The 24,940-nt window shown below is 40.1% G+C and overlaps 4 protein-coding genes across 5 annotated transcripts; all 4 read right to left on the reverse strand.

Annotated features, from left to right (window-relative positions):
- Positions 1-174: 174 nt before the first annotated feature.
- LOC118732970 (SWI/SNF-related matrix-associated actin-dependent regulator of chromatin subfamily E member 1) lies at positions 175-3,160 on the reverse strand. 2 transcript variants are annotated; one of them, XM_036462113.1, is made up of 2 exons: positions 1,942-3,160; positions 175-1,879 (listed from the first exon to the last, which is right to left on the reverse strand). In XM_036462113.1, the coding sequence occupies exons 1-2, from the start codon at positions 3,047-3,049 to the stop codon at positions 909-911; spliced, it is 2,079 nt and encodes a 692-aa protein (XP_036318006.1). In that variant the 5' UTR covers positions 3,050-3,160; the 3' UTR covers positions 175-908. The 2 variants fall into 2 exon arrangements, with proteins under 2 accessions (XP_036318006.1, XP_036318005.1); XM_036462112.1 differs by having other exon boundaries at positions 178-1,888; positions 1,942-3,159.
- A 3,557-nt stretch (positions 3,161-6,717) lies between these two features.
- LOC118732973 lies at positions 6,718-7,966 on the reverse strand. The gene is made up of 3 exons (XM_036462115.1): positions 7,571-7,966; positions 7,373-7,511; positions 6,718-7,312 (listed from the first exon to the last, which is right to left on the reverse strand). The coding sequence occupies exons 1-3, from the start codon at positions 7,701-7,703 to the stop codon at positions 6,844-6,846; spliced, it is 741 nt and encodes a 246-aa protein (XP_036318008.1). The 5' UTR covers positions 7,704-7,966; the 3' UTR covers positions 6,718-6,843.
- A 2,020-nt stretch (positions 7,967-9,986) lies between these two features.
- LOC118732972 lies at positions 9,987-11,282 on the reverse strand. The gene has a single exon (XM_036462114.1). It carries the CDS (start codon positions 11,176-11,178, stop codon positions 10,366-10,368), a length of 813 nt encoding a protein of 270 aa, XP_036318007.1. The 5' UTR covers positions 11,179-11,282; the 3' UTR covers positions 9,987-10,365.
- Positions 11,283-15,700: 4,418 nt separating this feature from the next.
- LOC118734546 (glucose-6-phosphatase 2) lies at positions 15,701-17,626 on the reverse strand. Its single transcript, XM_036464260.1, has 5 exons — positions 17,421-17,626; positions 17,195-17,359; positions 16,637-17,108; positions 16,104-16,222; positions 15,701-16,035 (listed from the first exon to the last, which is right to left on the reverse strand). Exons 1-5 carry the CDS (start codon positions 17,498-17,500, stop codon positions 15,849-15,851), a joined length of 1,023 nt encoding a protein of 340 aa, XP_036320153.1. The 5' UTR covers positions 17,501-17,626; the 3' UTR covers positions 15,701-15,848.
- Between the last annotated feature and the right edge of the window lie 7,314 nt (positions 17,627-24,940).

A 24,940-nucleotide genomic window follows, 5' to 3' on the forward strand; every position in this document is an offset into this window, starting at 1 on the left:
ATTTTATGAAAGAAATTATGAAATTTGTTTAGTTTTCTAATATTTTGGGCTTTAAGATATGAAAAATAATATAAATTAGATACATGAACTGAAAGATAGATTAATTATCTTTATTTTAACACATTACTCTTTTTAATCGGTTATGTAGTTCATAAAATATTAATATTTAAAAAAATCTCAAAAATAACTTTCAACACTAAATATCTTGAAAACTAGAACGCCCCGATCGCTAAAAGTGGGCAAAGTCAAAATTTGTCGCCCCGGTTATCGTAATCTCTCCAAAGTATCCCTTTATCAAGGAAATCGGATAGTCAGTTTCGGAGTTCATCCTGGATCAAACTATAACATATTTGGAGTATAATAATATTTATTATTAACAAAAATGCAGCTTTTATACATTATTTTTTTAAGATTCGAGTGATTTTAAATTTTATTCCGACAGCATAAACTCGTCGTAGTTTATCTGTACGAATCTTCATTACGAACGGATTCAATGAATTCTCTCTACGAATATCGAATTTACGTTCGTGGCTACGAACCATTCGGATTCTGTGATAGCACTTTCGTAGGTTTCACGAAAATCGAAGCTACGATGGATTCTGTGATAGCTCTGAACGTGACACACAAATTGTGAGTACTCGAATTCGTCGAGTGATGATTACGAGTAGGTAGTAATATGTAGGGCCAACATTACAATTATCCTACTGTCATAAAGGCTTTGCAAGATGAGCAGCGCTTAAACGCTTATTTGACAAGAACGTCTACGTCGTGAGCTTATGAAACTAAGTACAAATAGAAAGTTTGTTAAGCAAGTTTATTGCCTAATACTTTAAGATTTTCCAAGTAAAAAGCGTTTACTTATTTAGAGAATATAGAAATTGTAATATTCATAAAATGCGCTCCGCTGTTTACTCAGCTACTCCGTCTTTCTTTTCGCTGTCGCCTTTGGTTCCATCTGAAGCGTTAACAGCAACTGCGGTAGATGCCAGTCCCTGATTGCCCGATACTCCAGCTGGTGTTGGAGGAACAGCTGCAGGCTGCTGTTGTGCCAAAGCTGGATGTGATGGCTGACCGTAAACATCATGAGGCTGTTGTGGTTGGCCTGGCGCACCATGTTCTGGATAGTGGATCGGCGATCCATTATGTTGTGGTGGCGGACGCGCATTCATGTAATGGGAACCGGGCGGGGGCCCATATGGTTGTTGATAGTGGGGATAGGGAGCATACTGACTATAAGGTTGTGAGGGATGAGCTCCATATTGTGGTTGATAGTATGGTGACCGTGTCGGGCCTGTTGGTGCGCCATAACTCCCATAATTGCTATGCGGCGGTATAGCCGACATAGGTTGATGCGGCGGCAAATGCGGCGGTAAATGAGTGTGCGATGGAGGTGGTGGGTGATGTGGGTGCATTGACATAGTAGGAGGGACTTGTTGTTGTTGTGGCGGCGGTTGTTGGCCCGTCTGTGGTTGAGGAGGCTGTTGATTCTGTTGGGCTGCAGATTGGGGCGGTGGTGTTTGGGCCGGTGGAATGCTCACTTGAGAGGGTAGATTTGGGACCCCTGTTGGAGCCGATTGTTGTTGATTGGGAACTGAATGTTCTAGAGAAATTGTCGGTGGTGGAGGAGTCGGTGTTGGAGTTGGCACTTTGCCATGTTGCCCTGGTTTTATAATAGACGGTATTTGTGGTTTGTTAGTGACTTCTTTCATTGGTTCATTTCCGGTTTTAGGGGCAATTTTCGGGGCCTCTGGTCTAGGGGGTAGCGGAACAGAAGGCTTAGGTGGATTCTCAATATCCATAGGTTCAGGGTCGGTTTTGCTCCCTGACTCAACCGTCTCTTTTTGAGTGGATATAATTTGGGAAGATGGTGTTGGTGCATCTTTTTTACCTAAAAAGATTGTATTAAACAATAACAAAATATGTTCAAAGATTTTACTCTACCTGTTGAGCTCGCGACACCAGACATCGGATTAGATGATTGCCCAGCTTGAGCAGTCGGCTTTTCATCGCTGCGTGTGCTTAGTGTTTGCGGTGAAGCCGCTCCTGTAATGGATGTGGCAGACCCTAATGGGTGGTCATCTGCACGTTGACGCTCTTTCTTCATTTCCTCATACATTCGAACTACCATTTTTTGGAAAGTGTCTTCATCTACTGCTGGTTTGCAGTGACGCTTTAATTCTTCTTGGAAAGCTTCACTGGACTCTACCATTCGCTGTTTTTTTGCTTCAAATTTTTCCTCCATCTGCTGAAGCTCAGCCTCAAGCTTAGTCTGATGCATTGTCAAAGAGCTTACTTGCCGCTTGAGTACCTGCATGCGTTGGGTTGTTACAACAGATCGCACATCCGGTACTACTGCGTCTGAAAATATCTCGTTGATAAGTCGATGATTACGCAAATAGCGAGCGTACGCCACATGTTTGAACGAATATCCTTCATCTTGATCATCTTCATCTTCTGCTGGTTGAATGTCAATTCGTCTTTCTTGCTGGCTTTTGCCACTAGAACGTGACGGTGTATCATGTACGTCAGAATCAGTTTTTACTTTACTCTTAGCAGCCAGGAAGGACAAGTATGCTGGTGAATTATGATACGTCTTTAAAGCCTTTTCATACTCTGCTTTATCAGTTTCGTACTCGTCAATGAATTCCTGTTTCTCAGACTCGGTAAGTTGTTTCCACATGGCTCCAATCTTTTTTCCTAATTCCCATAGCTTTAAATCGGGGTATTGAGCCTTTACGCTATCCCAGATGCGTTTCGAATAGCGCATGTAGGGTAGAACCGGTTTCTCTGGAGGCTTGGGTGGTTTCGGTGTACGAGATTCGGCTTGGGTCTTAGAACTGGCCGATTTGCCAGCCTTCTGCGGAGTGAATGCTGGATTACCATAATTACTATGAGTGAAAATAGGAGTAGTGTCTTTGTTGCGGTCTGAACCACCGCCGGCGCCAGAAGAACGGGAGCGGCTGCTGCCAGAGCCACTACTTGGCGCGGGAGTAGAGGGTCCGGTTGATGCGCCGACAGCAATTTGTTTGTAATTGCTCGGCAGCGACATCACTTTAGGACTAGTTTCCTTTATTTTATATTTAAAAACTGTTTTCCAAAATTTCACAAAATAATGGTATGTATTTGGCGTCCACCAAAATTAGGAATGGAATGATAAAAGTAAACGTACAAGTAAGTACTCGATAATTACCTCTCCGACAATTTTCTCACAATTCCGAGCAGATTTGATATCGATACTTTTAAAACACACCCTGCAAAAAATTGCTGACCCTACTGGCTGTCCACACAGCTACAAACTAAGGTCGGTGTCATGATTCAATAATACAAGGTTCGATAAACTGACAGTTGTCCCTCTCGCACCGCTCCCTTAGCAGTGGGACCGTGTTGCTTCTTTGCAAATTTACATCGAAACAGTGTAGCTTTGGTGTTAAATAAAAGTATAAGCTTTTGTGCAATATGTTTATTTGTATATGCATATGAAGCATATTTAACTGATGAAAACATAAGCATTGGATGTTTACATCAATCTCATAGTAGTATTATTTTAATTTTGAGTCATTTTGCAGTTTTTATACGGCTAAATAGCATATAAATTACGTAATTCACGTAGATATATCAATATTACGTTCAACATTTCGTTTAAAATACCAGATTTCCTGCAAATATATTAGAATTTACGAAAGGAATTTCACTACTAATTGGCTACTTTGCTACTTTTCTACTACCATTTTCGAAAAAAGTGATCGCATTCTTGCCCTTTCTCTGTCCTTCGTAAATGCAACCTTTTGTAAGGGAGTGTCAAACCGCAGCTGTCAATAATTATCTAACCTTGTATTATTGAATCATGGGTGTTATGCAGAAATTTTGTTTGGCAAACTGCGTGCAATTGTTGTTGCAGCAAACTCGGAGAGAGCGGGGTTGTCGACTCTCACAGCAAACTAATTTCGTTTGGTCAAACTGCAGCAAATTCGGTGTTGTCATATACAAAAATTTTAAATTTTGCGCGTTATGTACATCTGAAATTCTCATTTCGTGTTGGCAATAGCCATGAAAACCATAATGAACGTGCAACCCTGTGCCAAACTCGACATAACCACCTCCGAGCAAACTAAGCAGCCGCCATTTAATTTGGCAAACAAAAGTTTGTCTGCATAACACCGACCTAAGTAATTTCGCCTTGTAAAGTCTCTCAGTAATTAAAGCAGTGTTTGCATTGTTCAACTTTGCGTTCAACATTTGCGTTCAACGCAACGCAGGGTTGCACGAAAAAAAGTTGAATGCCTAAATGTTGGCTGGCGACCAACTTTGTTGAAAGCAATTAGTTGAAAGGCCATTAAGCCAAAAGTTGGATGCAAAGATGAACAATGCAAACACCTTTTTATGGCGAATATTTTGATGTTTTTTCATATTTTGATATTTTTAGCCATTCAACTTTTTTTCGTGCAAACCTGCGCTGTTTTGAACGCAAATGTTGAACGCAAAGTTGAACAATGCAAACACACTTTAAGTTGAAAGTACGTAGTTTATCTAAAGCTCGTCGGCGATTTCAAGCATCCGTTGATGGTTACCCCAGCAACCGAGGCAATCGGAGATCGTCGTGTCACACGTACTTGTTGTCGGCTCGCGTTGATGGAAAATCAAAAATTTTTGATTTTCCATCAACGCGACCGCTTGACAAGCGGTCTGTTTGATAGTGGCGCAAAGCGTTGACAAGCATTAAGGCCCGTCCACATAGAACTTTGGCGTTGCGTTGGCGTTGGCGTCGCTTCAACAGCTGACTATGAATACATGAATTCAAATGCAGCCGTCCACATAGCCAAAATTCGACAACGCTCACGCCAACACAAAGCAAAAAGATGGCCAACTCTCATCTTTTCGCGTGCGTCGCTCGTCAGCTGTTGCAAATAAATAAAATTATGTGAAATATTTTCCTTTTTAATCAAGTGCGGGCAAGAAATATCGTTTTTAATGCAATTATTGATATGAAATATTAATTTATCTGTCGTTAGTATGTTAATGTAGTGGCCCAAGCATTCGCTGCCAAGCGCTCATTGTAGCAAGCATACTTTTAACGTGCGTTCTGTCAAACCAACGCCAACGCCAAAGCCAACACGAAAGTTCTATGTGGACCGGCCTTTAGTGTGTTAGTTTGTTGTGATATGTAAAGTGAGCAAGTTCGCGGAAGATAAAGATTTTAGTGGCAAGTAGCAAAAAATCGTCATCCGATGAAGACATGTTTACGTCCGCCCACTACGAAATTTTATTGCAAATGGTGTTGACGCTTTATGCTTGAGTGTCGCCGGGCAAGCTTCAAGCACCCGACATTCAACCCGACACTCACACATGTACTCGTTGCCGGGGTAACCATCAACGGATGCTTGAAATCGCCGACGAGCTTTAAACCAAGAACCAAATCACGAACAAATCAGTGTCGGCTCTAATTTTATCGATAATAATCGAAAAAAGTATTGTCCCATAACTGATATGTCATTGTGTTTGGACGTTCTTGTTTTTAATAATTGAGGGTGATAGTTTGTAAAATCTTTCCAGAAGCTTTCTCTTTTGATCACTCATCTAAAATCTAAAAAATTACCACAAACAACTCAGAATATAAAAATATACGCAACAAGGCGAATTTATAAATTCGCCTTGATACGCAATTACTCACATTCGCGATCTCTTTTGGTTAGATAAACACACAGGGTTGCTACAAAGCTGTCAAGACAAATAAAGAATCGCGTGTATGAACGTTCTTAATTTAGTGAGGTATTTTAAACGAAACTAAGTATTTTATGTTGGTAATGTGAACATAGTTTTAGCGAAAACTGGTTATCGTTTGACAGATTTTACATGGACGAAAACACAAGTTTTAGGTCGAAAACCAGTTTTACAGGTCTATTCTGCGCTGGTAATAAAAAGTTTGTAACCGGTAAATAAAGTTCCTGTCAATTTTCAAACCCTTTTCGCATTCTGTGTATTCTTGTAACCGGTAAATTTTGTTACCATCTCATAAGCTTGTAACAAAGTATTGCCCCGTGAAATATGCAATGCCAGAATTTGCACAATTCTTCATAGCTGAATTGCTCAATATTTTAACTGCATTACCAACGTTCCTAGAATCGCGGTGACAAGAACTGGTAACATTTTTTGGTAATAAAATTTTCCGGACTGAGCAGTCCGCCACTCGAACGCACGCTGGCGTGGGCAGTCGGCCGAAAACAGGTTTAAGTTTTGTATGCATGAACTACGCATGATTGTGTTAGTGCATGTGGGACATATATGTTTGTATACAAACAAAACGAAATAGAAAACATGTTTCTATGTGTGCGTGTCAGTCCACCGTCAATCCGCGATTTTCGCGGACTGAAATGAGAGAAATAAACTCGAACTCTTCCCCCTCTTATTTTTGTCCACTCAATACGAGGACACTCCTAATGTTTTTACTCATGAAACTGTACGATGGTGAAGTCTTCGTGAAAATTGGTTCAATGCATTCATGCAGACGTCTGGTACAAATATAGGGTAATTATCTAGGTGTACTTTCAACCCCCAAAATTGGTCAAAATTTTGGAAACGGGGTACCATTAGACGCGTCTGGACCCCAATAACAAGAATCCCAAAGCGGAAATTAACTTTTTTTACCCGATCAAAAGTTATTAACAAAACATTTTGGGGGTTGAGAGCCCAACTAGATAATTACCAAATTTAGTATGTATGTATGTATGTATATGTTATTTGTTTATACAAAATTAACCTAAGCTATTTTAGTTTTATAATAAGTACTTATAAAATTCTACTAATTTGTTTATATAGACATAATACATAAACATAGTATATCAAAGCTCAAACTAATTTTGCGCTACTGTTGTCATAAATTAAATTTTCTTCTTCTTCCTCCACTTGAGCCTGCATTACAATCTCTGTACAGCGTTGTATGACTCTAGCCTGATTCATTTTTTTAAGATTTGAAATTGTGGCTCCAATCATTGTCAAGAATCCACTAATTTCTGGACCAATTTCATCCCTTTGTGGTTTTTGTTCGCAGACATCTTGTAGCATTTTCACCGCCTTTAGGATTTCAACATCTATATCCGACGATTTTCCTTGCATTTGGTGTGGCCTAGAAAACGATGCCACTGTTGATGACGGTGAAGGACACGCTGGTGGTTCCAAAGGTGATTCCGGGTGAAAAAATACTAATGGGTCTTCCGAATTGTATTCTGCTTTTGCATATATTGGTGAAGACTGAGACACTGATGCAGATGAACTTTCATTTTTTGATGTTTGGGCTGATCGTTTTCCTTGTCGCATTCTGCTTATAAACAACATTTACAGATGTATGAAAAACGTAGAAAGCAATCATTATACTTACGGACGTTGAACTACATGATTTTTCAAGAATTTAAGTTGATCCAACAACGACCACCTTTTGGTAGAAGTATTCTGTGTGTACCGAATTTCTCTGCCAAAGCGGTCTCGTATAAGAAGCCATCGCTTCTTAACCGTATTTTCTATAACAAAAAAAGAGTATTAACAGAAACATGCTAAATGATATTTTTGATTTGTATACCATCAACTTCCAATATCGTAGCAATCCGCTGCCATACGTAACTTTTCTTTGTCTTGTTTTTAAAGTCTTTATTCTGTTTATCGTATAACATGGGGTACTTCTCCACCAAAGATATTAGCTTTTCGTCGTCCATTTCGCTAAGCAAATAAGTTTATACGAAATAACCACCAAGCTTTAACTAAATAACTATGTATAACGCAATCCGTAAGCCCGTGCAGGTTAACCAACTTATTTCTCTAGCGATCAACGTAAACAAAATTTATGTATCGCAGAATTTATCCGCAGTGGTCGCAAATCAGTAGTAAACATGAAAATCCGCGGCGCATTTTTTTACGTAAATCCGTTCAGCTGACAGCGCCAAAACTATGATGGCCGAAACAAGGTTGCCATCTTACACCAATTGAGAATAGCATTCATCGAAACTTTTGGGAAATGATCAAGAATGATAGAAAGTGTACTTATTCAAAGGTGCAATGCATCGCAACTGGGCAATTGTCAACCCTCTCAAATAAGATATCAATATTTGTATGGAGTCTTTTGCACAAAAGAGCGACTTTGCTCGTAAATTTTGTTGAGCAAATTTGCGCAGTGTGTTGTGCAACCCTCCCATATTTGAAACATTTTTTTTTGTGAAGAATCGGACGATGTTATCTTTGTAAGCCTGAAAGACTTTATCCTTCAAAGCATTTTTCTTGAATTGTAGATCTACGAAGGTGGAAACCGATAAAATGGTATTTTACTGTTGCGATAAGGTCAAGAAGTCGATGAGAGTGTTGATTGCGACGGCAATATTTTCGATATGTGGTTTCCACATTGTTCAGTACAAATTATTGAACTTTTGGGAAACCATCGCCTTTCCAGCTTTTCAGTCTCTACCATGAACCAAAAAGACAAGATCACGCGGGCAGGAGACTAGCCCGTTAGAATCGCATTAAGGAAAAAAGTTGAACGATTTTGACATTAGCCGTTTATTTACATTTCTTCGTTGTTTACAATTTGGTGGTGGCTTTTTACTGCAATTTTCTTCATTTTCGCTTGTGACAACGTGTGTACACATAAGATAAAGAATAATTTAACACAACGGCATGATTTTTAGAAGAATTTGCATAATAAAAATGATTTTTCATGCGTTCAACAATTTCGCGGATTTCTCCGTTCTCTTCGTTGTTTACTTCTTACAGCAAAGATGGCGTCGAGATTTCGGCAGCTAGAAAATAACTTTTTTCGTTCTTTCCGTCCCGCGTGATCTTGTGTCTTTCGTTCATGGTCTCTACCCGACAGATGATAGGAGATGACAGAAAGCAAGCGCGTATCATACATCTTACGAATTCATAATAGGGGGTATATAGGTAAAGAGGAAAATTACCAACAAAAAGTAAATAATCTTCAAAGTATCTTCAAATAGTCTTCAAAGAAAAAAAACGCGAAGTGAATCATATGGCAGAATCACTGTAAAGTGAATTACTCAATCTCTTATTGATTAACTACATATTACAAAAGTAATAAAATATAAAATAAATATTTAAATTCTTAAGCTGAGCTCTAACATCGAGCAAATCCGTCGCGTGATGCGCGAAAAATTCAGACGATTTTGAAAATTTTCAAACTCTTCTGATTTGTTCGACCGTTAGTGGTGCAGGTCGTATATAAGACCTGCGTGCCAAATTAACTTTTCTATCAAAGTCTAAACTGCTGGCAAATGTAAATAGGGATTAAAATTTAATAACTAATTAATACAGCTAAAGTAAAATCTGCGGCAAATGAACAATAAAATACTTTCTACGCGAAATCAATAAAGCACCCTTTTATTTCTAAAAAAAAACGGTAACAGTTATTCGTCGCCACGCTGTATATACGGGTGTACTCAGAAAAGCATCAGACGTATTTATTTCTAAAATTTAATTGATGGAAGTGTGCAATATGCGCACCCACGGTTAAATGCCTACTTGGAACTTAGTTGCGAAATAAGGCATTTTCATCAGCTATAATTTAGAAGAAAAAGAGGCTGATGCTTTGGCTTGATGCATTTCTGAACGCACCCTACTTGTTTTCGCTTATTTTCAATGCTCTTCATATCAAGATGCTTTGTATGCATAAAACGTAGAAAGAAATTCTACCTAACAATGGGCAAACGGAGGACAAATAATGCTCCTGCTCCTCTCTTGTAATCTACAGAATAATCATATTTTTTTAATTTTATTTAAAAGCCATTCACTGGTACCCCTTAGTTCTCAACTTAACCTCAAGTTGAGGTCAAAGCTAAATGTTTGTCGTGTTGTATCAGTTTGCAGCTCTCAAGAAAAAAATTTTCGTATACCTATATACATATTTCTTCAGGAAAATTTACATCAAAAGCAAAGTTCTGCAAAGTTCTTTTTCAAGTAACAGTAATAATGAAACAAATTTCTTGTGATTTTTCTTGAGCTGCAAACAGCCCTTTATAATGTTATATATATATATATATTATTTATCAAATGTATGCATGTATGCCATGTATGTATGCAAATGTATAAACGTAAATGTGCCATTGATTTTGATCTTGATGTGGTTTCCTACAATTTGTAACCTAATACTATCTTTTAAGCAAATATGAATTTCAGCAAATTAATAACAAATATTAACATTATGTTAATTTCTTTCTAAATATGATAAAATACATATGACTGCAGTGAGTCATTCGCTATCATATGCTTCGAATGCCGCATTATACTAAAGCCAGCTTTTCGACATTAGCTAATACAGATATGTATTCGCCAAAAAAACACTTACGATGATTTGTCTACCTCAAGCTCAACTTAACTTCCCGTCCGGCTATTGCTATTTTGCAATAAACTTCGTCGTTTCTTTAGTTGATTTGACGCTTCTTGACAACGCCTTCTCCGGTGCTTGATACGCTCTTCCAACTGAAATTGCAAAACTTCCGGCTTCGTATGCAAAGAAAACTGTATCTCTGGCATATTATAAGATGCGAGCAGAAAGTTTATGCGGACTCTGTCTTCGGCTATTTGTCGTAACAAAGCATTGGTTTCATCTGACATTAGAAAATCATTACGCGCATCTGCTAATTTTTTACTGATGTTGCCGTCAGTTGGTTTAGTATTGAGGATTTTCGGCGATGTTTTGTGTGATTTCGGCGATTTAATTTGTTGCACGATATCAGTCGTGTGGTTTTTATTTTTGGCCTTGGAGGGCGTATTGTCCTCGTCATCATCCAAGGCGATTGTTTCAAATTCAATTTCCGGACTTGCACATAGTGGATGGTGCATGCTCTTCCGCCGACTGCGTTTATTTGGTTGTATATTTGCTGCACTTGATGTGCTAGCCGCAGAGGGTGTACTTGAACTATTTGTAGCTGGACTTCCATGCACACTTACAATAGTGGGAAGTGGCGATGTATTCATAGAAATTACTTCCGAAATGATTAGGGGAAGTGGAGATGTTCTACCAGATGTAGCCACCGCCGTTTCAACAGCAATTGTCGACAAATTTTCAGCAGAAGAGGAATTGATTGTCGGCACGTCCACAGGCTGGAAGTTGCCTACTTCACTGCTAGTTACCATTCGTTCCGACTCGTCATCTGAATCAGAAATCTCAATTACCTTCGACATATTTTTATTTATTTAATATTTAATTGTATTAAATTAAATACGACAAACTTGTCCTTAAACAACTAGGAAATTGTGCGTTCAAAAACAGCTGCACAGAATACAAACAGCTGTTTTAAGCCAGGATAGAAACCATCCGAGAAATATCCCAAGGTAAGTTAACTGGCCGGCTTCACATGCTTGAAAATCTCGCTCGCTTTCTTCTTTTTTCTGTTGCAAGCGAGATACGAGTTCTGTTGATTGCGCATTTGGCAGCAATTTGGTTTACTAGGCTTAAGCTCGGAACACTTTGACGACTGCAACTTCACGACGTAACGACAGCGACATCATTTTGTCGACAAATGTCGCCTTGAAGCCAGCTTCTTAAACATTTTGAAGACCTCAGCGACATAGCAAATAGCTGATATTAAAGTTTTACATTTTGGTATATTTATTTCACAAATTGTGTATTTTTATTTAAGTAAATAAGAAAAACATGAACAATCAAGAATATGTGATTAATTTTGCGACAATTTAACTTTGCAGCACTACATCTACTCATTGTCGCCGGCAAAATTAGAAATAGATTTAATTTGGCGACGTCGACAATTGCAGTCCTGCAGCCAAGATGTCGTGCTGTCGTCAAAATAATTGTGTCCGTAAGAACGTGTGTATTTAAAATTTGACAGATGCTGCTTGTCGCTTGCCGTCGTCAAAGTGTTCCGAGCTTCAACGTTGATGTGCTGAGAGGAATTTTTCAAATTCTTGACGTTAGCAAGCAATTTAATTTTAAATTTTCAAACTTCAAAAAAAAAAAAAAAATCATGGCCGACGAATTGAGAGAACGGTTTTACCTTATTATGTTTTTATCATGGTTTTGACAAAATATATTTATTTGGTTTGAGTGAAAATAAAAACAAGAAAATGAAATGACGGCGAGAGAAAATTTCAAAAATGCTAGCAAATGTCAAAATTCCTAAAGTTGGCTCTCAGCGATTGTTCCTTAGGTCGGTGTTATGCAGAAGTTTTGTTTGGCAAACTGCGTGCAATTGTTGTTGCAGCAAACTCGGCGACTCTCACAGCAAACTAATTTTCTTTGGTCAAACTGCACCAAATTCGGTGTTGTCATATTCAAAAATTTTAGACAATTAATACACAAATACACAAAAATTGCCGTGATAGCGAAATCCAGAGAACTGAATTTATGCTGTTGGAGCTTCAAAGATTAGGGCACAGTTAATTGCCTATACGATATCATAAAAAATATATTAATTGTGAGCGTTATGTACATCTGAAATTCTCATTTCGTGTTGGCAATAGCCATGAAAACCATAATGAACGTGCAACCCTGTACCAAACTCGACATAACCACCTCCGAGCAAACTAAGCAGCCGCCATTTAATTTGACAAACAAAAGTTTGTCTGCGTAACACCGACCTTATAAATCAAGGCATATTAAACAAGGTAGAAGTGATTATGACATTTCTCTCTTTTGAACACCGACTATAATGTCAAATGATGAATAACTTTTAAACCTTTTCAAGTTGGCATTTTCTAATTTTCATTAAAAACTCAATAGGCTTTGAGATAGCTATGAATTATGTGATTTTTTTTTTTGTTTTTCGACCACATGCATTTATAAGGAGCGTTCCTTATCTCCCAGAAATAGTCAGAAAAAGTCCGAAGTAGTCAGATTTAGTCCAAAAAGCGTTCCTTAACTCGGAAATGACAGCTAAAATGAGAGAGAAAGACCCAGTGAGAGTGACTCTCATCAGTCCGAAGTAGTCAGATTTAGTCAGAAGAATTTTTTCTGGCAAAATCCTGAAAAGTGTCAAACTCAACTAAATTTAAATTAACGGAAATTAAAGAATACGCAAAAAGTGAGAATAATCTAAAAAGTAAAAAAAGTGAATTGAAATTGGAAGGAGGCAAAAAATAATTGATATAGTAAGTGTTTATTGTGCTTGTGCTTGTGTGAATGTGTTTTGTACATACATTTCCATTCTTATTTGACGTTAGCTTTGTTGTTGCCATTTTTGGACTAAAAATTTGGTTTTTTGCGTTCCTTTACTTTTCCTGTTATTCTATTTTAGTGAGCGCATTTTGCTTACGCTCTGGCATTTTGACACTTTTCAGATTTTAGTCCAAAAAGATAAGGAATGAACCTATAGATACATACCAAGAATGATAGAATACAAGATTGCGCCGATCGCAGCAGAATTCGTGAGAGTAACTTTGGCGTGACGTCACTGTAGAGTTGACAACTGAGAGCGGCGTGAATGAGGGCGACTAGTGATGTGCTGAATTGTCCCCAGTACTCGGTACCCAATACTTAAAAAATATTTCGGTACCCTATACTTCCTTTTCGGTATCCGATACCGATTATTTACATTAAACCCTCGCCATTATATGCATTTCAGGTTTAGAAAAAACTTTCATTACTAATTTATATGATATCGGCTAAAACACTTGAACTTATCGCCACAGAAAAATATTATTTAATCAGTTTTAACCTTAGTCGATCCAAGGTTCAAGAAAAATACTTTGACGGATGAAGAAGCCTTTCAGGGGAGAGATTCTGTAGCCAGTTAGCGACAAGTTTCGGATCGATATCGCACTTGTTGACTTACAAATATTTGATATCAAACGTCGAAAAAACCGATACCGATTCGAAAATTGTTACAGAATCTGTCCCAGGCCTACAAAAATGATATCGTCCGATTCAGCTGGAACAAAAACGCTTCAAACAAGTAAGGGTTTCTCTGTATTATGGCATCGAACCGACATATATACACCTTTCATTTGAATCAGTAAAAAAGCTCTATTGGCTCTTACATTCGGGTTTTGTTAGGCGTTTTTTCCATATTTTTGGCCTATGTGCGCTTTTATTCGAAACCTAAATGTTTCGGTACCGAGTATCGAGAGTATTGGGTACTTAAAAGTATTGACTCAGCACATCACTACTGCTGTCTTCTCTACTGTGACGTCACCAAAACAGCTGATTCTGTCAAAATCACTGAGAGCCGAGTAGCGGTATCGTCATCGGCGCCACCTCTGTATTCTCTCCACCGTGGATACATACATATACAAAAATGAAACGGAGCAGGAACTACGAGCGTTGCATTGTGTGGAAAGTCGGGTTAATTTTCGATGACAACACTGGTAAAAACGGCTAGCTGTTCCCTGGTATTCCTGGGATATTCAGAAGGAGAGTCACAAAAAGTTCACCAAAAATGTGTGGTGAAAGCAAACACAGACAATCAACTGATAGTGTTTATGTATGCCTTTTGCCCGCGGCGCTCAAAGAGTCCCAATGGCCGAGTGGTCAAAGCATTAGGCTGGCAGTTGAGAGGGTCCGGGTTCAAGTTCTTCTCGGTCGTTGTTTTTTTTTTATTTAATATTTTTTTATTAGTTTTATTTTTTTAACAATCTTTAGATTTTAATGTTTTAAAAACAAAAAAATAAAATTTCTTTCAATACATTTGTATGATATTAAAGCATTTTAGTTTATTTGCTAATGAAATTCTTGTTGAACAAATTTCCTCGCTTCATTTACGATTTTTTTTTTTAATAAAATGGAAAGAAATAAGCTTTTCCTCCATACTTCTATTTTTGTGACCTGCTCTTGCCAGCTGACAAATTAGTGACTTATTTTTGAGATTGGAGACGTGAGACAGCGTACTGAGTTCCAAATAGTCTCAAAATCCAAGTTCACCACCAAAAGTCACTATTAGTGACTAGAGACCGCTTACTGAATGCCAGGTTAAAGCTGATGCCAGATAAAGCTTTGTAGCTTTGCGTGACATTTATAACTTTGCCAGCAAAGCGCCAGACGCAAAAGGTACGCCAAGAAATAAATATTAAACCGGCTGATTGTCAAAGCGCGCAAAAAGATGGGAGTTAGCCATCTTTTCGCTTCGCGCTGCAGCTTCAATGATCTATGTGGCATGCTTTGTGCATTTTCATACACTTCATCTTAGCTGTCAAAGCGAATCTGTCACGGAAAGCGAAGCAAACGTTTTATGTGGCATCAGCTTTAAGCAAGCGAGATTTGCGACCGCGGTAGCAGAGAGGTGAGAGTTGCGTGCTGCAAGGTTCCAGGTTCGATCCTCGGCTGAAGCGGTTGCCAATTTTTTTTTGCTTTTATCATTTATCTTATTTTATTTTGTTTTTTATTTTTTTTATTGATATGTTTAATTTTACTTTATTTTATTTTCATTTGTTTTATTTTATATCACATTTTGTATTTTGTATTTTTGTATGTATATCGGTTATTTAATGATATAGAGGAATTGAAAATATTTTTGGCCTACTTGCTGGTTAAGTAGTTAGATTTATTTAGATATATTTCTACATTTTTTCTTGTATTTGATTAATTTTCTAGGTAAGGTTAAAGCTTTTTTTTGATGTTTTTTTGTAAGCATAGGATATCTTTTAAGTTACATTTCATTTATTATTTCGTGCGTTTTTATTGGCTACCCAAGTTCCTTTAACAGTTTTGATACAACTTAAATTTATACAAATTATTAACTAAACCGTAGTTATGTTGCTTTTTAATACCTGTTTAAATATACACATACATATATACATTCACAAAGTTATATATATATATTGGTTATTATTATGATAATTTTTATCTGGATTTGAATATTGTTTCTCTTCGGCTCACAAACTTTACTTTGAGGATTGCGAAGTTATGTTGTGGTTTTCGGTAAAATTGTTAAAAGTGTAAACGAATGCATAGCATTTCGTAGAAATTCATAACCAACAAATGCAACGCGACCATAACTTTTTGGTGTTTCCAGGCGCGCGTAATGATTGAGCATTTCTAGGACGAAGAGTATTGGTAAACGCTTGACAATAACAGTCTTGTTTTCATAGCTGCAAAAAAATCATAATTACCTCTATTAAAAAATCTATTTCACTAATGTATATTCCGATAAAATTACCGTTTGTATAGAGGCGCTGAAAGTACTACACCCATAAGATAGCCGAAGTCGCGCCCCAACACAAAAATTGAACTTTCCTCGTGACGCATTTGCGCTGGGTCCATACACCACTTGAAAGCCTTTAAATAACATTTTCGATTTCGATTACATACAAATGTACGCATCAGTGTTAGGCGTAAATCAATTAATTTTCCATTCGTGTTGTTAACAGATTAAAAAGGTAATTGCAATTAACATTTTAATTGCGCATTGCAATTAAATTAATTGCGATTGAACTTTTAATTACGTATAGCAATTAAATTATTTGCGACTAAATTAATTGGAATTAAAATTTTAATTGCAATTAAATTTTTAATTGCACACGGCAATTAACTTAATTGCAATTACTTTTTTGTTAATTGGTTATTATATTGATAGCAATTAACAACTAATTAATTGTTAATTGTCCTTACAATTAAAATTTGCCCAACACTGGTACGCATGTATGTATGTAAACTGAAAAAAATAATTAAAAATTATTGTGCCATACGTACCATTCGTACCGACCAATGCGGATCTAAATCCAGCCGCAGCATGCCCAAGTAAATTACCACGGGGAAAATACTCCCGCAGAAAACAATTAACACTGCCCTAAACCGACTTAGTGTATACAAATTGTCGGAATACCTATCAAATGCATGCAGTGCAGCTATCGCTCCAAAACAAGACGCAAAACATTGATGTGGAAATTGAGCAGCCAAGTAAATGCGACTAAGCGACATGCAAGTGGCTGATAGTATAACAAGCGCTCTGCAAATGGCGCTCAAATGTCGCGTAGACAGCTTCAGACGCCTCCAGCAAGGTGGCAAAAGAAACAGCACCACCAAGTAAAAGAATGTAGTGAACGAAAGGCAATGACTGGAAGGGAAAGCAGCAGTCGTTTCACATGTACCATGATACTGCTGCAACACGCTTGACTCGTTATATTCACGTATCCACCAGTAAGGACGATTTGCTGGCATGGACCTGGCAGGCGCACATTTTGTATGTGGATGAGTAATGTTTTTTTTTTGTTTTTAATAAAGTTATACAATGTATCAACATAATTTTACCATTTAACTAGCGAGGAGATCACATTGATGACACCTAGTGCACCTACTAAACGGACTAACAGCTGATGATTAAATGCTCCCACTAATGGCACATAAACATCCATTAATTTCGCTGGCTTGAAGTGTTCGCTGAGAAGCAGAAGTGCCGGTTCCACTGGTGTCAGGCTGCATAAAGGTAGGAATAGGATGCAAGGTTATACAACTGTATAGTTCTTGAGTAACTCACACATTTTGCAGCCACTGCACAGTTAATAGCTCCACATGATAAAGTTCAGCTAGTGGATTCTTCAAAGAATTCCCCAACATTTTTCTCGCAAAATAACACAAATTCTTGCTAGAAAATTATGCCGTTTCTTTGCTCTGCTTGACTTGTCACCCACTACCGTTGTCTTACCTTGACATTTCCTGGGCATGCGCATACAAAATTAACGTTACTGAAAGGAAGGTGCAAATGTGAACTTAAAATCTCGAAATTACAGGGAATAAAAACGAAAAAGGCTTAACTTCAGTAAAATTGACGGAAAGTTTTGCGTGGACCTTCCATTTGTGGTTCTAAATATCGTACCACCAGTCCAGATCAATAATAATAATAATAATAGATTGGCGCTTACACATATGTTAGTGTTTGGCTGAGCTTCTCCTCCGATTTGTGGCGTGCGCCTTGATGTTTTCACACAAAGGGGAGGGACCTACAGTTTAACGCCGACTCCGAACGGCGATTGTATTTTTATGAGAAGCTGTTTTCCATGGCAGAAATACACTCGGAGGTTTGCCATTGCCTGCCGAGGGGCGACCGCTATTAAGAAAAAACCTTTCTTCTAAAAATTTTTGCGATGTTGCTTTGACCAGGGCTTGAACCCAGGCGCTGCGAAGTGGAAGCGCGCACTGCTTACCACTACGCCACACACCACACCACAGCGGCCGCCAGATCAATAAACGCTCTAGAAATCTTATGAAGGGTTAAAGGTGAAACAGTTTTTGCGAACATCTAGTTAACGAAAAAACCGTGATTTGTAGCTTATGACCAGTGTTGCCTTTTTAGTTTTTGGGGGCTAGATTCAGCCACAGTGTATACAGTGTGCCAATTAATGACACCCTGCAAAAATCATGGGACCATGTAGTCTATTTGTGGTAAATTGGAGTACTTACAAAAGTGTTCCTCTGTCATGCTGTAGCGGACCAAATCGTGTCTCTGCGCCAGCTTATTGTTTGTTATCCGATCACTGCTCGTGTTTTAACGAAATGTGATTGAAGTTGAGCTTTTGAAAGAACATTTGCATGTCTGGCTGTAGCTGAACGTGTAGAAATGCTCGCTGTTAGTTCTTAGCTCCCAGCATGTTCGGGTTCGAATGCCGTCAGAGGCAACATGTAATTTTTAATTTTTGTCTTGGTTTTTATTAATTTCGAAAAAGCATTTGAGAAGTGAAGAACAAAAGCGCGTACAAACGAAAAAATATAACAGCAATGCCATTGTTAATATGTTAGAGTAGTTTTGTGCTACTCTGTTGTAATGCAGGGATGGAGTATATGGTCCTGCCCTAGGACATCGCAATGTTAATTGGACCATATTTTTTATATGAATTGTGGTTAATTTTGGAGTACTCCTTGGTCCTTAGAGAGTGCTCTTTACACGCATGCATGGAGTAGTCGCGATTTTTGCAGGGCATTTCATTTTTCTCATATCCATATTTGACAATTGCTTTAGTGTTTAGTTAAAATCTTGAAATTTGTTGTCACTTTATTTAACCTTTTTGGTAGTTTGAAATTTAATTTTTTTTGAAATCGTGAACAGAGGAAAATATTAACAAAAAAGAATATAGAAAACGATAAAACTAATAATGCCGCATACGTGTCTTTTATGCAAGAGTGCGAAGTGCGGTGACTCCGTGTTCATCGTACCGAACGACGAATATGTAAAAAAAAACAGTAGGAGCTAGCTTACCACATGTCTTTGTCGCCAACAGCACGTATTTGTGAGAATCATTTTTAACACCTCCGACCTTTCTAGTACGAGCCTAAAGCGTAAGCGATTGCATTCGGAATCAGTTCCGTCAAAGCAAATAGCAGTGCTTAACTTGCACTAATGCATTTGATTTCATCTGATGAAATAGCAGGTAATATCTTTGATGGTACTGTATCTGGATCGAGGTGTCTTCTCTTGCATTAATACTTGCATAAATGATATCATTCGATTTGAAGTGCACAGCGCAAACTTTCGATGATCCAGATAGATTAACACCACACGCATTCATCCAATTCCTTCGTAAATATATTTTAGAGTACCTAAAAACCAGATGGCCAACCGCTAGAAGTTGGTAGTGAATAAGCTGTGGGTAGGCAAGTTGGTAAACCTTCAAGTTGTTCGTCAGGTTGGAGAAAAATCAAAAATTTTTAATTTTTGAGGCAGATTGGTCAACTTGTTGCTCTGTGTGTAGACAAGTTGGCAACCTAAAATGCGATTTAATTTTTTTAAAGGCGCATTTAAGTTAACATGTTTTTTCGTTTCGTTTCGCTGGGGAAAATTCGTATAATTTGTGAAAACGGGGGAGGTAGCAATAGGTTGGGTTAGGTTAGGTTATCCAGGCTGCCCTCATCCGTACAGGAAAAGGGTACACTTAGGCCTCCATGGGCCCATTGTGATACCATATTTGAGACTCGTAGCGTCCCTCCTCCTATCTCAGAAATTGAACCAATTTGTAGCTCTGATGAAAGCGCACAAAACCGTAGATACTGGCCCAGTCCAGTTCAGCCAGACCCTCGAAAGAATAGCGAAGGAGCGAGCGTCGACGGGCTCTTGCCAAAGCGGGACAGTGGCACAGGTAATGCTCCACGCTCTCGATTTCCTCCTCATCGCGGCAGCTACGAGAGGAATCGTTTGGCTGCAAACCCATCCTGGCAGCGTGGGTTCCCATAAGCCACTGCCCGGTGAGAATTCCAATAACATGGCGGAGCATTGGTCGCTCCAAACGGAAGAGTGGGCGAGATCTACGCTTATCTAACCTAAGCCAAATGTGTCTCGCTATTCCGCACGTGGGCTCCGCGGACCATCTTACATTTGCCCGTTCGATAAAGTTATTCTGCAGCCAAAGTTTACAGGATGATAGCGGAATACCCGCATTACGAGCGGTACTGATCGCAGGCAGTAGGGCTCCTTTCCGAGCCAGCTCGTCCGCAACACAGTTGCCCGGTATGTTTCTATGACCTGGTACCCATACAACTTGAGTAAAGTGACTCCTTGCCAGCTCATTTAGAGTACGTCTACATTCCATGACAATCTTCGATGTAGATTTGTCACAATTAAGTGCTTTGATAGCTGCCTGGCTATCGGAAAAAATAGTTACTGCACGTAGATTAGTAGGAGAATCGATCAGCCATCTAGCAGCTTCGTAGATTGCTGTTAGTTCAGCCTGAAACACGCTACAGTAATCTGGCAGACGGAAACTGAGGGTAAGTGAGAGATCTTGCGAATATATCCCACTTCCTACCTTCAGATTAGCTTGGAGATCAATATTGAATCCTTCTCCCACTCACCCCTTGAGGGGATCCTTGTTTGGAAGTGATTCTATAGACCAGTAGGCGGGACTGTTTAGTCAAGGCGCCTGAAGTTTCCTGGAAGATCTTCCAAAATTCTAGAGTGTTCAAATCTTGTATCACTCCACTTGATCAGCGCGTTTAATCGAACAGCATTACAACTTGCCTGCAGTTTGCCATATAGGTCCACAGGCAGAAAATGGAGCAAAGTCCCTAGGGCTTTAGTCGGCGTTGAGGGCAACGCCCCCGTGATCATCGTGCACGCCACCCTTGGAACCTTTGTCAGTCTGCTTTTGATTGTAAGTTTGTCCACGAATGGCCACCAGACCGTGATACCATAGAATAGAATAGGACGCACCACTACTGTGTACATCCAATTCACATTGTGCGGCTTCAAGCCTCACTTTTTTCCTATTGCTGATTTACAGGCATACAGGGCAGTTATAGCCTTTTTGCAACGCTCGTCAACATTGCGCCGCCAAGTTAGCTTTCTGTCCTATACAACGCCCAGGTAACTAACTTCCTCCGAGAAGGCCAGCGTAACACCGTTCAAGGAAGGAAGTTGCATCTGGGCGGTTTTAATTTTCTTTGTGAAAATAACCATGACCGTTTTCCCTGGATTGACACCAAGGCCAGACTCCTTGGACCAGGTTTCCACAACGCGTAAGGCGCCTTGGACCAGGTCACATAGAACTTGGGGGTGCTTACCTACCGCCGTCAGGGTCAGCTCATCAGCGTAGGCGACTACCTGACAGCCTGTGATCTGCAGCTGTGACAGCATAGTATTCACCGTTAGATTCCACAGGAATTGGGAGAGGACACCGCCTTGCGGGGTGCCGCGGTTTACATACCTTGTTACCGATACCTCTCCCATCTCCGAGTATATAGTTCTGCAGCCTAGAAGGCGATGAACAAATTCTACCAGAGGGTACTCCAGGCCGAGGTTAGTTAGGGCGCGGAGAACAGCTTCTGGGAGAACATTATTGAAGGCACCCCCGATATCAAGGAATACGCCTAATGCATATTCTTTAAGCGCTATTGCCTTTTCAATGGTGCTGACAATACTATGCAAAGCTGTATCTACAGACCTGCCTGTCCAATAGGCATGCTGACAGCTAGATAATTTACTTAAATCAATTTCTTGTCGGATCTTCACGTCCAATAGTCTTCCAGAACCTTCAGGAAGAAAGATGTAAGGATAATCGGTCGAAAGTCGCTTGGCTTCACGTGGGATGGTCTACCGCCCTTGGGAATGAACACAACATTCGCCAGTGTCCATCCCTTGGGTATGAAGCTAAGTCTGAGACAAGCCTTATAGATTGAGACAAGCATCGGACGTAGAATGTCAGACGTTGCTCGAAGTTCGGCAGGGAAGATGCCGTCCATGCCTGGAGATTTGTAGGGCTGGAAGGACCTTATGGCCCAATCTACCTTTTCTACATCAATAAAATCTATGTATTCTAAGGAGCGTCCAGAAATGGTGCGAGCAACGCCAGGCTCCTCAGTACACCCTGGAAAGTGGGCGCTCATTAGAACCTCAAGCATCTCCTCTTGGGATGATGTCCAGTCGCCATTCGCCTTCTGAATAAACATTGAGTTCGTCGGATTTTTGGCAAGCACTTTTCGCAAGCGATAACCCTCCGATTGTTCCTCTATGCTATCACAATAATCCTTCCAGGAGTCCATTTGGGCTTTCCTGGTGGCATTCTTAAATTTCTTCAAGGCTGCTTTGTAAGCAGACCAAGAACCATTACGCTTTGCAGCGTTGAAGAGCTTCCTGCTTTCCTTTCTTAAAGAGGCAATTTCTTTGGTCCACCAGTGTGGCTTCCTCTTCAGAGAAGGCCGTATTACAGGCATTGGTGATACAATCTACGGCTTCTTCAATTTGTTCCGATGAGCTTAACTCACCGAGAGAAGCAAGGTTTGCGAATAGAGGCTTCGCTTCATCAGATGGTAACAGTAAGCCGGGCCTACTGAGAGAAGCGTCATTGAGCAGAGACTCTGATAGTACCCTCCTAAACACAGTCCAGTCGGTACGTCTCTTGTTTCTATACAGAATCAGAGCCGGAGATTCCAAAGAGATTTCGAATGATAGGTACATATGATCAGAGAATGAATGGTCGTTTAGTTTATGCCATTCCCTAATGCTCTCCAAGAAAAAGATAGACGTTAAGGTAATATCTAGTACCTCCTCCCTGTTTGAGGTAACAAAGGTGGGTCTACTACCAATATTACAAATAGCTAGATCATAAGATAGTATGAAGTCAAGTAGTAACTCACCTTTTGGGGTGATGTCGGTAGAACCCCGTAACGAGTGGTGCGCGTTTGCAAATTGGCCTCTTTCACCACGTCCAGTAACCGAGCAGGGGGCAGTCTTGGCGATCGTGAGCCATATAGAGTTTAGTGGATTTGCCCTCCACAATGGTGCACACCGTGTCTTCATCGCTAAAATGAGTGAGTAAATTATAAGAAATAGTTTTCTTGATTAATATACATGCTCTGATCTTACCTGCCACTGGGGCCGACACATGGTGGTAAGCATCAGAGTTAAGTCCGTAGACCCTGTTTTTTACAACCCAGGGCTCTGTGATCAAAATTAGCTCCTCCCCTTTGTCACTAAGGTGCAGGAGCAGAGCTGCAGAGGCTGCTTTGGAGTGGTGAAGGTTAATTTGTAGGACCTTCATCCACAGCCTTTAAGGAGTTGTCGCCATCCATGGCTCCTGGCGCGGTCCCTTTGGACACCTCTACCACAGTATCATTGGCGTCCTCCGTTTCCGATGCCAGGAACAGGTTCTCGAAATCCCTCGTCCATTGGCCGAAATCACACCTGTCTCCAGAAGCGGATTGCGTATCGCTTTCCGATTCTGATGCCGAGTCTGATTCCTCCGCCAGACGAGTGACCACGGGACCCTCCTGGACTTCTTGGCTAGAGGCAGGACCGCTCGAGACGTTTTCTGCCCTACTCGAAATAAGGCCTTTCTCAGGTGGCAGATTATCGGGTTCACTCGCGGTGCTTCCCGGCTCAGGAATTTTACCCTCATTCCCTTTCTGGGTTTTGAGAGTGATGGAGTAAAAGCCGTAGTTAATTACCAGGGTAATATAACGTTGCTGTTCCCTAACCTCACTGACCTTTACTACTCTCCAATCAAGGGCTGGTAGTGTATCGTTGGAGATCTGGATAATCTCCAGAATCCCATACGAACTAGCGGGTTACTCCGGGACCCATGCCCTGGCTCGCGGCCAACAAGGGATTTCATCCCTATGCACTGCCACTAAGTCAGCGCCGGGCCACAGTTCCCCAAGCGAAGATATCGCCTCCTTATAGAGCCGAGCCGACCTTTCGTCGGCGCACGCTACCATTTTAATACGGCCTTGGTATAGGCCAGCGCCGCGAATGACAGGAGCAGGGCCAAGATTCCTTTGGAGAATATCCTTATACACCCGGCAGAGACCTACAAGGACAGTTCTCCCATTCTCGGTCGTCAGGTTTCCCTCCGGGTGCCCCCTGTGCATTACAGCCAGCACCAAATGGTCCTTGGCCACTTCATTAAATGTCCGAGGGACCCGTAAAGGGTTTGGCGGGCTGTTCTTGCGAGAGGTTTTAGGCCTCTTCGATGGGCCGTCGGCATCATCTGCCGATAGCTGCCTTTTGGGGCCAGTTGCCTGGAACCTGAGGGAGTGGGTTCCGGGTTATTTAGGGCACCCTTCTCCTGAGTCCGTTACACTCATATTCTCGGGAACCGGTAGGCTCAGTCCGCCTAAAACCGGTTTTGTGTGGATAAGAGGTGGAGAGAGAGCTCGAGTTTACCTCGCTCATTTCAGTCCGCGAAAATCGCGGATTGACGGTGGACTGACACGCACACATAGACAACATGTTTTCTATTTCGTTTTGTTTGCATGTGCCACATGCACTAACACAATCATGCGTAGTTCATATATACATAACTGAAACCTGTTTTCGGCCGACTGCTCAGTCCAGTGTGCGTTCGAGTGGTGGACTGCTCAATCCGACTGACAACATTGCTTGCATTTTTTTCTTTATGCTTCGTCTTCATATTCTTTGTTTACTTTTCACAGAAAATAACATGGCGCCGAAATTACAAACGTCAGCCAGAAAATTACTTTTTTCTTTTGCTTTATCTTGTCAGATCTTGTGTAGTTGGATCATGAACGAATGAAGAGAACACGCATTGTTCAATCATAAGAATACTCATA

This window comes from Rhagoletis pomonella, unplaced genomic scaffold (assembly GCF_013731165.1).
Source record: "Rhagoletis pomonella isolate Grant_MI unplaced genomic scaffold, Rhpom_1.0 Rhpom_scaffold_00002, whole genome shotgun sequence".
NCBI classification, from domain to species: Eukaryota; Metazoa; Arthropoda; class Insecta; order Diptera; family Tephritidae; genus Rhagoletis; species Rhagoletis pomonella.

Bases quoted from the DNA above. Each gene is read 5' to 3' on its own strand.
- LOC118732972 (XM_036462114.1), bottom strand. From the start codon at position 11,178: ATGTCGAAGGTAATTGAGATTTCTGATTCAGATGACGAGTCGGAACGA.
- LOC118732970 (XM_036462112.1), bottom strand. From the start codon at position 3,049: ATGTCGCTGCCGAGCAATTACAAACAAATTGCTGTCGGCGCATCAACC. The intron at 1,889-1,941 runs GTAGAGTAAAAT...CAATCTTTTTAG, and splicing joins TGGTGTCGCGAGCTCAACAG to GTAAAAAAGATGCACCAACA.
- LOC118734546 (XM_036464260.1), bottom strand. From the start codon at position 17,500: ATGTTGGGGAATTCTTTGAAGAATCCACTAGCTGAACTTTATCATGTG. The intron at 17,109-17,194 runs GTAAAATTATGT...TGCGCCTGCCAG, and splicing joins ATCTCCTCGCTAGTTAAATG to GTCCATGCCAGCAAATCGTC. The intron at 16,036-16,103 runs GTAATTTTATCG...ATTTTTTTGCAG, and splicing joins TCAGCGCCTCTATACAAACG to CTATGAAAACAAGACTGTTA.
- LOC118732973 (XM_036462115.1), bottom strand. From the start codon at position 7,703: ATGGACGACGAAAAGCTAATATCTTTGGTGGAGAAGTACCCCATGTTA. The intron at 7,512-7,570 runs GTATACAAATCA...TTTTTGTTATAG, and splicing joins TACGATATTGGAAGTTGATG to AAAATACGGTTAAGAAGCGA. The intron at 7,313-7,372 runs GTAAGTATAATG...GTTTATAAGCAG, and splicing joins AATCATGTAGTTCAACGTCC to AATGCGACAAGGAAAACGAT.